At 41.0% G+C, this 12,571-nt stretch overlaps 1 protein-coding gene across 1 annotated transcript in view; it reads left to right on the top strand.

The window, feature by feature from the left end:
- kcnq1.2 (potassium voltage-gated channel, KQT-like subfamily, member 1.2) overlaps positions 1-12,571 on the top strand; it is a 184,289-nt gene that overhangs the window by 110,803 nt on the left and 60,915 nt on the right. Inside the window, exons 16-19 of the mRNA XM_085412726.1 lie at positions 5,465-5,540; positions 6,339-6,433; positions 7,901-7,941; positions 8,772-8,833. Of these exons, the coding sequence (XP_085268852.1) occupies positions 5,465-5,540; positions 6,339-6,433; positions 7,901-7,941; positions 8,772-8,833 (274 nt within the window). The remainder of the gene's footprint in view (positions 1-5,464; positions 5,541-6,338; positions 6,434-7,900; positions 7,942-8,771; positions 8,834-12,571) is intronic.

The following is a 12,571-nucleotide window of genomic DNA, read 5'->3' on the forward strand; positions in this document are numbered from 1 at the left end:
ATAAACTGTGTCAAATCTTCTGCACAGATACACACAAAGATGGGAAACAAGAAGAGAGAAGATGTTGTAGTAACACTTTATTATATAGCCTGCAACTGAGGGCGTAGTTACCCTGTAATTTTCAATATGTTTTACTTAAAATTAAAATATAACTATATTTACCTAGACATATTTAAAAGTTGATACGCTAGGGGGGTCTGGAGGAAGCAAAGAAATTATTCTATTGTAAGTAAATGTAAGTAGTATTGTAAGTAATTTTAAGTACTGCATAATTTTGCTGACAAACAATATTTTCTCATCTTATATCATAAATACTCTTTTGGTCATGGGCTATATTAAAGTGTTACTTTTTACATATTTATTTCTTTTATGGTGTTTGTTAATATTCATTATATTGGGGTGCATGATGGATTTTCTAATATTCAGTTGTACTGTACTTAAAATTACTTATAGTATTATATGTGTCTCATTTTCCTTAAAATACCAAGAAGTTAAGCAAGTACAGAGTAATTATGACATAAGATGGAGAAATGTTGTTTGTTTTTACCAGGTAATTATGCAGTTCTTAAACTTAGTTACAGTATAATTATTTCTTTGTTTTCTGTACATTTCAGACTTTTTACCTTCTTATTCTAGTGTGCCTGTCTTTGAGTATTGATATGTAAATATAATTACCGTATTTCCCGGACTACAAAGCGCACCTGAATATTAGCCGCACAAGCTAAAATCAGGGGAAAATCCTGTTTTGTACATACATTAGCCGCACCTGTCTAAAAGCCGCAGGTGTTTCAATGTTGACTCATCATATGTAAGAGAATATGCACAAAGGGAATTGTCAGGAAAGAGATGGCTGTTTGGAGACACACCCCTTTTATTAATATTTTGAAAAACAAGTTATGGGTACATATTTGCACATGTAGTACATAACAGTAACCTACAGCACACCAGAAAAATAGATTCGGACTACCTTTTAGGCTCAGGTGCAGTGACACGGCTTTAACAAGAAGAAAAGTCAGTCATTCACCATCTTTCTCTTCTTCCTGCGCTCTAAAACCACCAAAGTCCTCTCCTCCAATGTCGGAAACGAACAGGCTCAGGATGGCTTCGTCATCCACTCTCCGCTTCTCTCCTTCGTTGTCACTTTCAAAACCAAAGAAATCCTCGTTGTCAGTGTCAGAGTCGAACACCCTCAGAAGGGCCGTGGCGGTGTCCTCCTCTCCATCATGCAGCAGTCCAGCCCTTCAAAATCCGTTGGTGATCGTGGATGTTTTCGCACTTTTCCACGCTGTCAGAATCCACCGGTGGAGTTGGGCATAACTTGCTTTTCACAAGTTTATCGCCGCTCGTCATCCACGCCTCCCGCTGAACGCGTAGCGCTACTTTGAAGTTTGTTTTTCGCGCTACTTCGTACGGCACTACGTTGCCTGGCGGACGGACATGTGACTAACATACCACTCTTGAACCCCGATCCTTCCGCCAGGCAACGTAGTGCCGTACAACAGCGGAACAAACAAAACAAATCGTCTTACGATATCACAAAAATCATGGAAAATCCATAGAAAAGCCGCACCTGACTAAAAGCCGCAGGGTTCAAAGCTTGTGCAAAAAGTAGCGGCTTATAGCCCGACAATTACGGTACATAATTGCATTTCAAATAAAATGTATTGAAATATATTATGAAGACTTGCACAAGACACCTGTACACAGTTTGACAGAAAAGGATTTTTAAGATTTAAGATTTTAATGGCAGTGTCAGCTAGTAAAGTAAAAGTAAGAGAGGAAAGGAGCAAAACCATTCCAAGGTGCCATGTTATTTCATAGTGGATGACTACTTGTCACTATTAGGGAAGCTGAAAAATTAGACGACAAATGGCTTAAAAGCTTTTAAAAAATAAATCGTCATCGGATCTGGACAGGAAAGAAGACGCGTGCTTAAAGTAACATTAGAAGTCTGTCAAGTCAATGCTGCAACACCCAGATGGACTTAAGATAAATATTACACCACGCTATAATTTAAAAAAGAAATCTGAATGTTGCAAAAGTCTCTGATTATCAATACTGAATCAAACTGTAATGAGTTGTTAAGTTTTAGGAGGTTTTGACTTAATTTATATGTTTTATTGCTGCTCTGGGTCCTGTTTTTCCACCCAGTCCTCAAAGTGCAACAGAGAAGTAAAGGCAGGCTGTCTTCTTTGGAACTTGTAACCCCGGAAGAACTCGGAGTACTGTAACACTTTGAGCTCCTGTAACACCACTGTAGTCCTGCAGGTCAGGGTTGGTGGAGCCTGCATTTTATTAAAAGGAAATCTGGCTTCTTTATCTGCATTACAACTTCCTTATTACAATTTCTTCTTTCAAATGTTACGCTAAATAATGTTACCAGCAGGTCATCATAACTAGAATACAATGGTAGACAATTGAAGATGACTTTTCGGTGCTGCCATCATTAAAAACAAGATACCAGTATTGCGTGGTGAGCGGTTAGGCAGACCACGCTTTTCTAGAGAATCATTCTACATGTTTTAGTGAGTAACCGAAACAGAAAGGGCGGGAAAGAAAAGACTACATGACAATATTACGAGATCCTGTCCGTAGGAGGTCTACATTTCCCACTTACCTCTCAAGAGCACAAGAGGAGCAAGCAGAGAAATGTGGGATTTGCATTCTTACATTTTCTGTGTGTCAAATGTTTAATGGAGTGCAGAGTGGGTTAGTGTTGGACAAAAGAAAACAAAACACCCATCCGTGTTGTTCTTTTATCACACTTACCCACTGAACATGTGTGTGCATTTGTGTCAAATGCAGGAAACGGGAGGAGGGCAAGGAAGGAGCAGGGTACAGTTGTTCAACGATCAAAACCACACGTTTTTGTTTCCTACGTGTGTTTTCTTTCCCAATTATGCTTGCACCCTCCAGTTCACACAGAAACGAGGGGAGAAAAAAAAACACATCCTTCTCCTCTTTGACGAAGGAGAGCAAAGGGGTGGGTGCTAGACTTTTTTTTTCCTAAAATAGGGACTCATGCTCTTTATGTTTGGTATTGTTTGCATGCATTTCCTCCTATAGCTTGGGCAGGCCCTGCATGGAGGGCAGGAAGAAAGACGGCAGTTCAACAGCCTTTGATGTTCCTGTTTTATGGTCCCATGTCAACGCATTGTCTGTTAAGTCCTTTTGTTGTCCCTTTGCCTAATTAAGACCTCAGAGCGACTTGTTGACTCCACAAAGACCCCCATGTTTAGGGAGACGAGGGTGGAGGCTGTGTGATTCTGTGTGTCAAGGGTGTGTGCGCTTGTATGTGCGGGTCTGTCTGCCTTGACTGGGAAGTAGCTTGAGAGAACTCTTCAAAACAATACACAAAACCCATATATTGGCTTTGACTTAATCCACACTCTTTGCAGACGCTGGGCGTATGCACATGGCCCAAAGGCTTATCAGCACATACCAACAGATGGCTGAAAGGTCACCTTTGTCTGAGACATGTCCTACATGAAACAGAAAACCAATATTAAAATTGACACAAAAAGCAGGGATCAAATAATACCCTCCTCACCCAGACTTTGCACTCCATTACTGTTTGTTTTTGCTAAACAAATTTTGCATTGAAAAGAATAATAGGTCATGTATTGTTCATTTAATTCTGTGTGGGATTTAAGTCTGTAATTGGACAAAAGCCATATAATAGTTCTTTTCTGTTTATTTTGGGGGTGTGGGAAAAGATCAGTACAGAATACAGTATTGCAGTAATATGTATGGGGACATTGTTTAGATCCAGAGAGACCAATAAGAGATATTTTTTAAATAAATTAAACTCTTTGAACAAGGGTCTCGTCTCATGCACCACCATGCTGAAATAGCGAACAAACTTACATTAAATTGGCTTTTTCGAACGATCATCAAGCACTGGATACACTTAGCTTGACCAAGGTGCCTCCTAATTCAGGGCAAGCTAATGGCTCAGTTTCATGAGAAAAAACAGGACAATAACCTGCTTGCACCTACCAAAAAAGCCCCTATTTCTTCCCTTTCTGCAACCAATTGCAACTTGTGGTAACTACGTGTTTGCCCAGAGTCCGAGCTAGTCAGCTTAAGGTGATTTGCACAGACAGGCAACCTGTCTGCAAACAGTTGCAGTCTGACTTGGACTGACTGCAATCACTCCCAGAAAGATTGTTGAAGGTTGGCAAATAATTGTTGTCTAATTTATAAATGCAGACAAATTGCCAACATGTTGCCATCAATCTGAAATAATCTGTGGGAATGAGTACAGCTTAGGGCCAATGAGCTGGCTGTCAGCTGGTTGGTTCTGGTTGAATTTCTGTCTATAGAGACAGCAACCGATAAGTGATTTTTGACAATTTAATCACAGTTAATTGCTGTATTGTCAGAAATACTTAGCATAAAATTGCCAGCTTGACCCCATTTAACTGCAGACTGATTGCAGGCTGCCTGTCGCTGTTTATTGGAAGCATTTATGGCAGGTGCTAGTATTTAGGTATGCTTGACAATCTCATTCTCCATCAAATAATATCTGAAGCAAAGAATGTAAGTTATATATTGATACTAACATTTCTCTTGGAAGCCCCCTAAATGCCCTTGAAAATGTTAATACCTTTTTATTATTATTATACCCCATGCCTTTTTCTAATTCGCATGACAGTTTGACATGACTATTAAACTGCTGCGGTCTTAAGATTATGGAGATCGCAGCGTTGACAAAGGTTGAGACACCTTGTCCTAGGTTATTACACTTGATTTTACTTTGCAGCATGTTAATGTGCTTCCAGTATGTGTTTGCAAGATTTTCTGATTAATGAAATGCAGTAACATCTAAACCCAGTGTGCACCAATGCACAGCAGAGCACAGCACAGAGCGCCTGCTTGAAAAAACAAAAATACATGCCATATAGTCACTATGGTATGCAAGTAAAAGCTGTTGTGTGTTGTGTGCATCAAGTGGTTTTGGTTTCAGTGTTTCATAACAGCATTTTTGTGTGTGTGTCTGTGTGTTGACACAGATGTGCTTCTTTGATCTCAGAAACGTGTGTTTTGGGACTCCTCTTAAGGCAAACTGAATTGGTTTTCTTCTCTCGTTTTCGCAGTGGGTTGTGGATTTACTGTTTTGAGTGAAAAGGCAAGCACCGATACAGAGTGCGGGTTAATCTGTGTTGTTACACTTGTCTGTATCAATGCATATCTGTCAATGTACGTTTGTTTTTCCTGTTTAGACCCACATGTGTTTTGCAGTTGGGTGGCATACGCATTGTTCATCGAACCTGAAAAGCAGCAAGGGTCAATTAGCGCTGAGCACGTAGACTTTTTTGTCTCTCTCTTTTCTTTTCTTTTTTTTGTCCCTTCTTTTCAGGGCAGTTAGTCAAGAACAAACCACTTGACCTTTTACAACAAGCTAAAATGTGAAGTGTTTTTCTTTTGTGGCCTAAATTAGTCTCCTTTATTTCTGTCACAGGTTGTCCCATGCCCAGAGATCTGCGGTAAAAGTCCTCCGCAGAATGAAGTACTTTGTGGCCAGGAGGAAATTTCAGGTACGTAAAGGGAAATCCAGAGAGAAACACTGCAGAGTTAAAGAGACGAGGGAGGGGTGACAGATGAAGAGAAAGACAGATTGAGAGTGTGAGAGGGAGTAAGAGAAGTGTGTAGTAGTATGTGTGGCTACACAGGAAAGGAGGGGGGGAGGCTTAAGGGTATATATCAGCTGTGGTGCTGGTGTGTGTGCTTGTGTGTCTACACATGAATGTTTGTGTGCATGCCTGAAACTTGCACCTGCATGCCTTCAGTCCAGGCACTGTATCATGGGAAATCTGCTAACCTGTCTCTGGGGCTACAGTAGGAATTCACTTACTGTGCTGCGCACGCAAAAGTCGCTCGCAGTGCTCACGAAAGCGCCCACTTGTATCCACGCTGCATGTTTTTCAGAAAGTTTCTTCGATTCTTCCTGTTTCCAAGTGTTCTATAAGTTTTCGGTTCGGGCCTGTGTGGTGTCAGCTGCAGAGGGCTATACACTGTGCAGTAAAGAGTTCACTGAGTTCTTTCTGATGCTCCTTGTGTCAACGTCACACTACACAAAGCTATGAAAGGGCTTTAACACGATTGCTTTCTACTTGACCATGCACTTGTCAGGACACACACACACACGCGCGCACACACACACACACACACACACACACACAAACACGTGCACACACACACTGGGTTAACAATGAACCCCTTGGGGATGTTTTGGGGACCAAGCAAAAGAGACTGTTGTTGACAATGGCCTTTGTGTCCCACCGTGTGTGTGTGTGTGTGTTTGTTTTTGTGTGTGTGCATGCTGGAATCAACAGCAAGCTCGGAAGCCCTATGATGTGCGAGACGTGATCGAACAGTATTCCCAGGGTCACCTCAACATGATGGTCCGCATCAAGGAGCTGCAGAGAAGGTGGGGCCTTTGTTTTATGCTGTTTGTTGTTCTTTCCATAAGCTTTATTAAGCATAAAGCCATTAAGATGTCTCTATGTATCCAATGCCTCAATCACTGATATGCCTTTACTTGTAAAACCATATTGTTCCTTGTTATTTGTCTGTTAACAAAGAAACACAGTCCCAGATCTGTCAATTTCTCCAGAATTGGGCAAAAAAAACCATGTAGATTTTCTGCACCAAAAGCTTCAAACTTCAGATTCACACCCTTGTTACACTGAAGAAGTTTACATTTCTGGTAGAATCATTACATTTGTCTCATTTTCTGTGAGTAAAATGCAATGTTCTTAATCTGATGGGTGTTTCTATGTAGCTGTGTTGCTGCCCTATTGGCCAGGTCTCACTTAAAATCATTAATCTTTATGGGAGTCCTCATTGGGCCATTTTTCATTTGGTAAATTCTGGCTATATTTACGCTAATAACATTTTCATGCTCTGCATCAATTCTTAAAGACTCAGTTTTAGGGGGTCATAAAACACTGGGGTTGTGCAGCCAAAACAGTGTGCTCATTGCAACTGCTAGCACTTTCTATAACATTTATAGACATTTATCCTATTCTCTGCAGTCTTCATCGGACAGACAGGAGCCTCACTGGTCCCATATTTGTTCTGCCTTGTTATACTTTATAACAAGAGCAGAGTCATTATTTTGAGTTCCAGCGAAATACAGTTCTCGTGAAAGTTAAACCTTTTGTCCTCTCCGTGCGATTTTCTCTGCTTCACTTAAGAAGATGTTCTTTCTTTGACACACACACACACACGGCTCTCAGCCGTTATAGGTCAGTGAGAGGTGATGTATTGTGTCTGCTTCATGCGAGTGCATCGCCTGGAACTCGTAACGCCTCCTGCAGTAATTCACGGACCCGTGGCAATGCACTGTTACGTTTTTAAGTCATTATAAAGCAACACTAAATCATGAAAGTGCTGTTAGGCTGACAGTTTTTTTTTTTATTACCCCATAAAATCTAAAAGAAAAAAAAGACACTATTAGACACTATCCCAAACACACCAAAATACTGCAAAGACCACTAGTCTGCCAACATAAACGAATAATAAACACATAAAGACGTGTGATTAAGGTGAGGAAAAGATGCAAATGGCTTACACTGAACACTGTATTCAAATGCTTTCCTTCTGCCTCAGTGAATTCGTAAATGCCAGTCGACATAAGAAGTGAAACTGTGAGTTTCAGTGTTTATTTTCAAAGCTTCACATCTCAATAAGAGGACAGCATCCATTTGTCCAACCCCTTTAAGGCTTGCATGTGTGCGCCCTCTGAAAGCAGTGATGTATAAATACAGTTGAAGCGGATGACATTTGTTTAATTTTATTGGCACTATAAAGTGTTTATCCAGCCGAACCTCTTCTGTGTCTGCTTTGTGTTTTTGCCTTTCGCTGTCTAATTCCTTCTGTCTTTCCTTGTCAGGCTGGATGGCACTCTGGGAAAGCCGGGCATGTTTCTTCCAGGTAAATACGCAACAAACGCCAGTGGTCTCCATCTGATAGACAGCCGTCACTCCTCGCTCCATCCCTGTGTTTATAACCAGCTCATCAGTTGTGCCAGACCAAATATGCGAGAAAGAGAGCTCCCTGATGCTTGCGTGTGTATATTTCTCAGTTTGGGTGCGGGCAAGACTGCATGTACGTCCGAATGTTTGCCAGTATGGGAGTTTAAGCACCCTGCTCGTGGCGGTATTCTGGTGAGCGCATATTAGCGCGCTTGTGTGAGTTGTTGTCAGAGGAATTACACAAACACATTTCTTTAATTAATTGTGCAATGTTAAATTAAGTGCCCCAAGCAGCAGCTCCCACAGCTTCCATGCCAGCTAAAAATAACAGCGGCGAGATGGAAACTTCACTGCGCCACTAATTGGATGGGGCGAAACAAAACAAGAATAGCTCTCTTTTCCAACAGGAAGTCGGTTAGCGTGGATGTGATGTAAGGCAGACTGAAAAAATATGAGGCAAATTAACACTGAATGGGGTCCTTAATAAGTTCTAATTACTAGAACTTCGTTAGTTTTTCTTGTAAGGATCGTACTTTTAATGGTTTGATTTAGTCGAAACACTCCTGAAACTGTTGGGTATTTGCTCACATACGTCTTTATTACAAGCTTTAACTGTGCGCACGACTGAATGAAACTTTAAGCTGTCACTGCCAAGTGTGAAGCAGTGAACAGTGGCCTATCGGGCCTTTTACTGGAAGTTATATCACCTTGGAGTAGTGGACTATCCGATTGTATTATATATTATTTTTTATATATATATTCCCTTCTTTTATCTTTTTTTCTTTTTAGGAAAAGGAGAAGATAAAGAATACCCAACTATTGGGGCTCGTCTCATCAGGCTGGAAGATAAGGTAGGCACAATCGAGCGTGTGTGTTTTGTCTGACAGTAAGAGTGGTAAACTGATTAGATTATCTATCTCGTTCATAAGCAGAACGATGTGTGAGTCTGCCAGCATGTGTCTCTGTATCAGATGAATGAGTGCACTGCAGTCGTCTTCCTTTTTTTTTTTTAAATAGCTCTATTGTGGCTGGCTTCAGTCAGCCTGTGCCAAACATGCACCTCCTCTCTTGAACCCACCTTATCAATATCAGTGCTGTGTTTACACTGCACTTGTGTGTCTGTTCATGCTGTATTTTTAGTTGACCTTACTGGGTAGCTTTTAGGATTTTCCACACCACCCATTCTTTTTTTTTTTTCCTGTAGTGCTGTGTAGATTGGCTTGTGACAGCTCTTGGATGTTTATGTTTCCATGAAGAATATAAAAAAAATTGGAAACATAAAGGAGCTGCAGAGAGGCATAAGCCAAAAGGCAACAGCTGTGTTACAAAGCTCATGTGCGACTAGGCGTGCTCTCCTTTAAACATAGTGGAATGAGCACAACATCGTGAAGCCAGCGCGATGCCAGCCGTGATAGACGTTTCCCCTTTGTGAGTTATCAGCTGGATTGCGACGGCGTGCTTCTGATTAATGATGTCTTTTAAGTCGTGTTGTATGAAATGTGTGGCTGTGTGGTCACACGTTGTTTGAGCGGTTGAATACTTGGATTTGAATGTAGGTTTGTGGGTTTTTCGGGGTGTTTTTTTCTTTCCATGGGACCGGTGTACAATTGAAGACTAACCTTATACTCAAGTCGTTCTCACATGAAAACAACTCCTACACAATAGAACAATGCATTCTGCTGCCACTTATTTTCTATTCAGCTCAGCCAGCTAAGGATTTCCCGCACTTGCCTTTGGTATTTACCTTACCATCTCTGTGCACTCATCAGCACCGCCGCTCTCTAATGTTTGCAAGCGCTAGCTGTTCTCAGAGCCCCTTTTTTGCAGAGAGAAGTGTAATGATCGTGAACGAATTTGCCCTCCAAGCCTGCAGACCTCCCTCAGAGATTGAGTTACACCCCATTTGCTTCAGGCTACATGTTGTGATCGCAATCTCCTGATTAGAAACACAAACCCGTGTTGAGAAGTGCCTCACCTACCTATGACACACTTTTTCTCTCTTACCCTTCTTTTTTCTGTGGGGCTCAGCATTGACAAAAAAGGTAAAAAAGGGGGAACTGAGAAGGACATAATTGGGAAACAAATCAGTGGAAGCCTACGGATGCAGGCTACTTTTCCTCCAAAACAATGTGGAACCAATCAATGTTCCTGTAATCAGAGCTGCATTCGTATGAACTGGTATACAAAAGTAGCAAGAGAAATTCATTATTTCCCGAACTGCCAGTCCTTCATAATTACTGTTTTCTTTGAATATGCACCTGCTCCCTATCCTTTCTAGCTTGTGTGTTCAGGCACCTGTTATAAATGAAAAAGGTGGCTTCTTCTTCCTTTCTTTGAAACAGCAGGTGAATGAACCTGGTGACCTTTGATACATTCACTGTGAGGCCTGCATCACTGGTATGGTACTTTATAGATATCTTAGTTCACAGATAAACTTGATACAGTAAATACAGTATTTTGCAAAAGTCTCAAGTGTTATCACTCCTTTCTTTATATTTTATTTTTACTTAACTAACCAGACTTTCTTTTATTTATTTTGGACTTGAGCAATAGTTCTCCAGGACTTCTGAAGGACTTCTTTAGACACTGGCTGCTTTTTTCAACCATTTTTAAAGAAATGTCTTTATTTAGTTTGTTGAACCATGTAACACTGACTTATGAATCATCATCAAACATAAAAAGGCACATCTCAAGGCACGAACCAATGTAGTGTCTAAACATAAAAGACAATTATGCAAAGAAACAATTTAACTTCTGTGCTAGACACTTTGTTATTAACAGCCTGTTGGGAAAAAACATTATTTCCACTCCTGTAGTTTAATCTATAGAGATCAAAACTTTAGCAACACATTTAGCATAAAAAAGAACTTTATTACTTTCAGCCTGTGACCCTTCATCAGGATCATCAAGAACTCTGTAGAAAGAAAAATTCTAGTAGGAAAACTTGAAAACAGCCAACCATTGTGCACCAAGTATATCAGTTCACTCAGTTAGTTGAATCTATAAAAAGTGCCAAAAGCCAGTCTGATTGGCAACAACTTTATTGTTCAGCATGACTGCCAGATCACTTGAAGCATACCTGGGTAGGAAAACACACATCAGAATGACTGAATGGTGTAATCCTGGTTATCACTAAGAACAAAATGTCTTTTGTGCTCTATCTAAAAGTAAATATAATTTTTCCCCTTTTTCTCCCATTACAATGTTTAATCTTGAGTATTATAGCTATGCTGTAATGCTCACCACACACTGACCATGCCATTACTGGTGTAGGCTGGACATGAAAGTGACAAGAGATTTTCTACCTTTGTATTTGTCACGTCTGATAGCCGTTGTTCACTTGTCAGTTGCACATTGTTTGCCATACAGTCTCCCCCGCTATCACTTCTGTTTATGTTGCATGACTTCCTACATTTCATAATACTCTGTAAAGTCCAACTTGCATCATCTCCTGTATGTTGCTCATAATGGTAAGCCACAAGCAAAGTGAAACCTTTCTGAAACCTTGAACGGGATCTCTTCAAACAGCTCGAAGGAATTATTCACCAACTCTAATGTTGCCGTGTTCCCATGCCTTTTCTGAATACTTGCTCTCGATGACCCTCGGGCTACATTCATTTTCAAATTCCCACTTTCTCCTCTCCACTGTAAAACGCTGCACATATACAGTGGGGCAAAAAAGTATTTAGTCAGCCACCGATTGTGCAAGTTCCCCCACCTAAAATGATGACAGAGGTCAGTAATTTGCACCAGAGGTACACTTCAACTGTGAGAGACAGAATGTGAAAAAAAAATCCATGAATTCACATGGTAGGATTTGTAAAGAATTTATTCATAAATTAGGGTGGAAAATAAGTATTTGGTCACCTCAAACAAGGAAAATCTCTGGCTCTCACAGACCTGTAACGTCTTCTGTAGGAAGCTTTTCTGTCCCCCACTCGTTACCTGTATGAATGGCACCTGTTTGAACTCATCATCTGTATAAAAGACACCTGTCCACAGCCTCAAACAGTCAGACTCCAAACTCCGCCATGGCCAAGACCAAAGAGCTTTCGAAGGACACCAGGAAAAGTATTGTAGACCTGCACCAGACTGGGAAGAGTGAATCTACAATAGGCAAGCAGCTTGGTGTGAAAAAATCCACTGTGGGAGCAATCATCAGAAAATGGAAGACATACAAGACCACTGATAATCTCCCTCGATCTGGGGCTCCACGCGAGATCTCATCCCGTGGGGTCAAAATGATCATGAGAACGGTGAGCAAAGATCCCAGAACCACACCGGGGGACCTGGTGAATGACCTGCAGAGAGCTGGGACCAAAGTAACAAAGGTCACCATCAGTAACACACTACAACGGCAGGGAATCAAATCCCGCAGTGCCAGACGTGTTCCGCTGCTGAAGCCAGTGCATGTCCAGGCCCGTCTGAAGTTTGCCAGAGAGCACATGGATGATACAGCAGAGGATTGGGAGAATGTCATGTGGTCAGATGAAACCAAAGTAGAACTTTTTGGTATAAACTCAACTCGTCGTGTTTGGAGGAAGAAGAATACTGAGTTGCATCCCAAGAACACCATACCTACTGTGAAG

This window comes from Rhamphochromis longiceps, linkage group LG7, assembly GCF_057381845.1.
Source record: "Rhamphochromis longiceps isolate RC_006_pf linkage group LG7, R_longiceps_female_GT1.1, whole genome shotgun sequence".
Lineage (NCBI taxonomy): Eukaryota > Metazoa > Chordata > Actinopteri > Cichliformes > Cichlidae > Rhamphochromis > Rhamphochromis longiceps.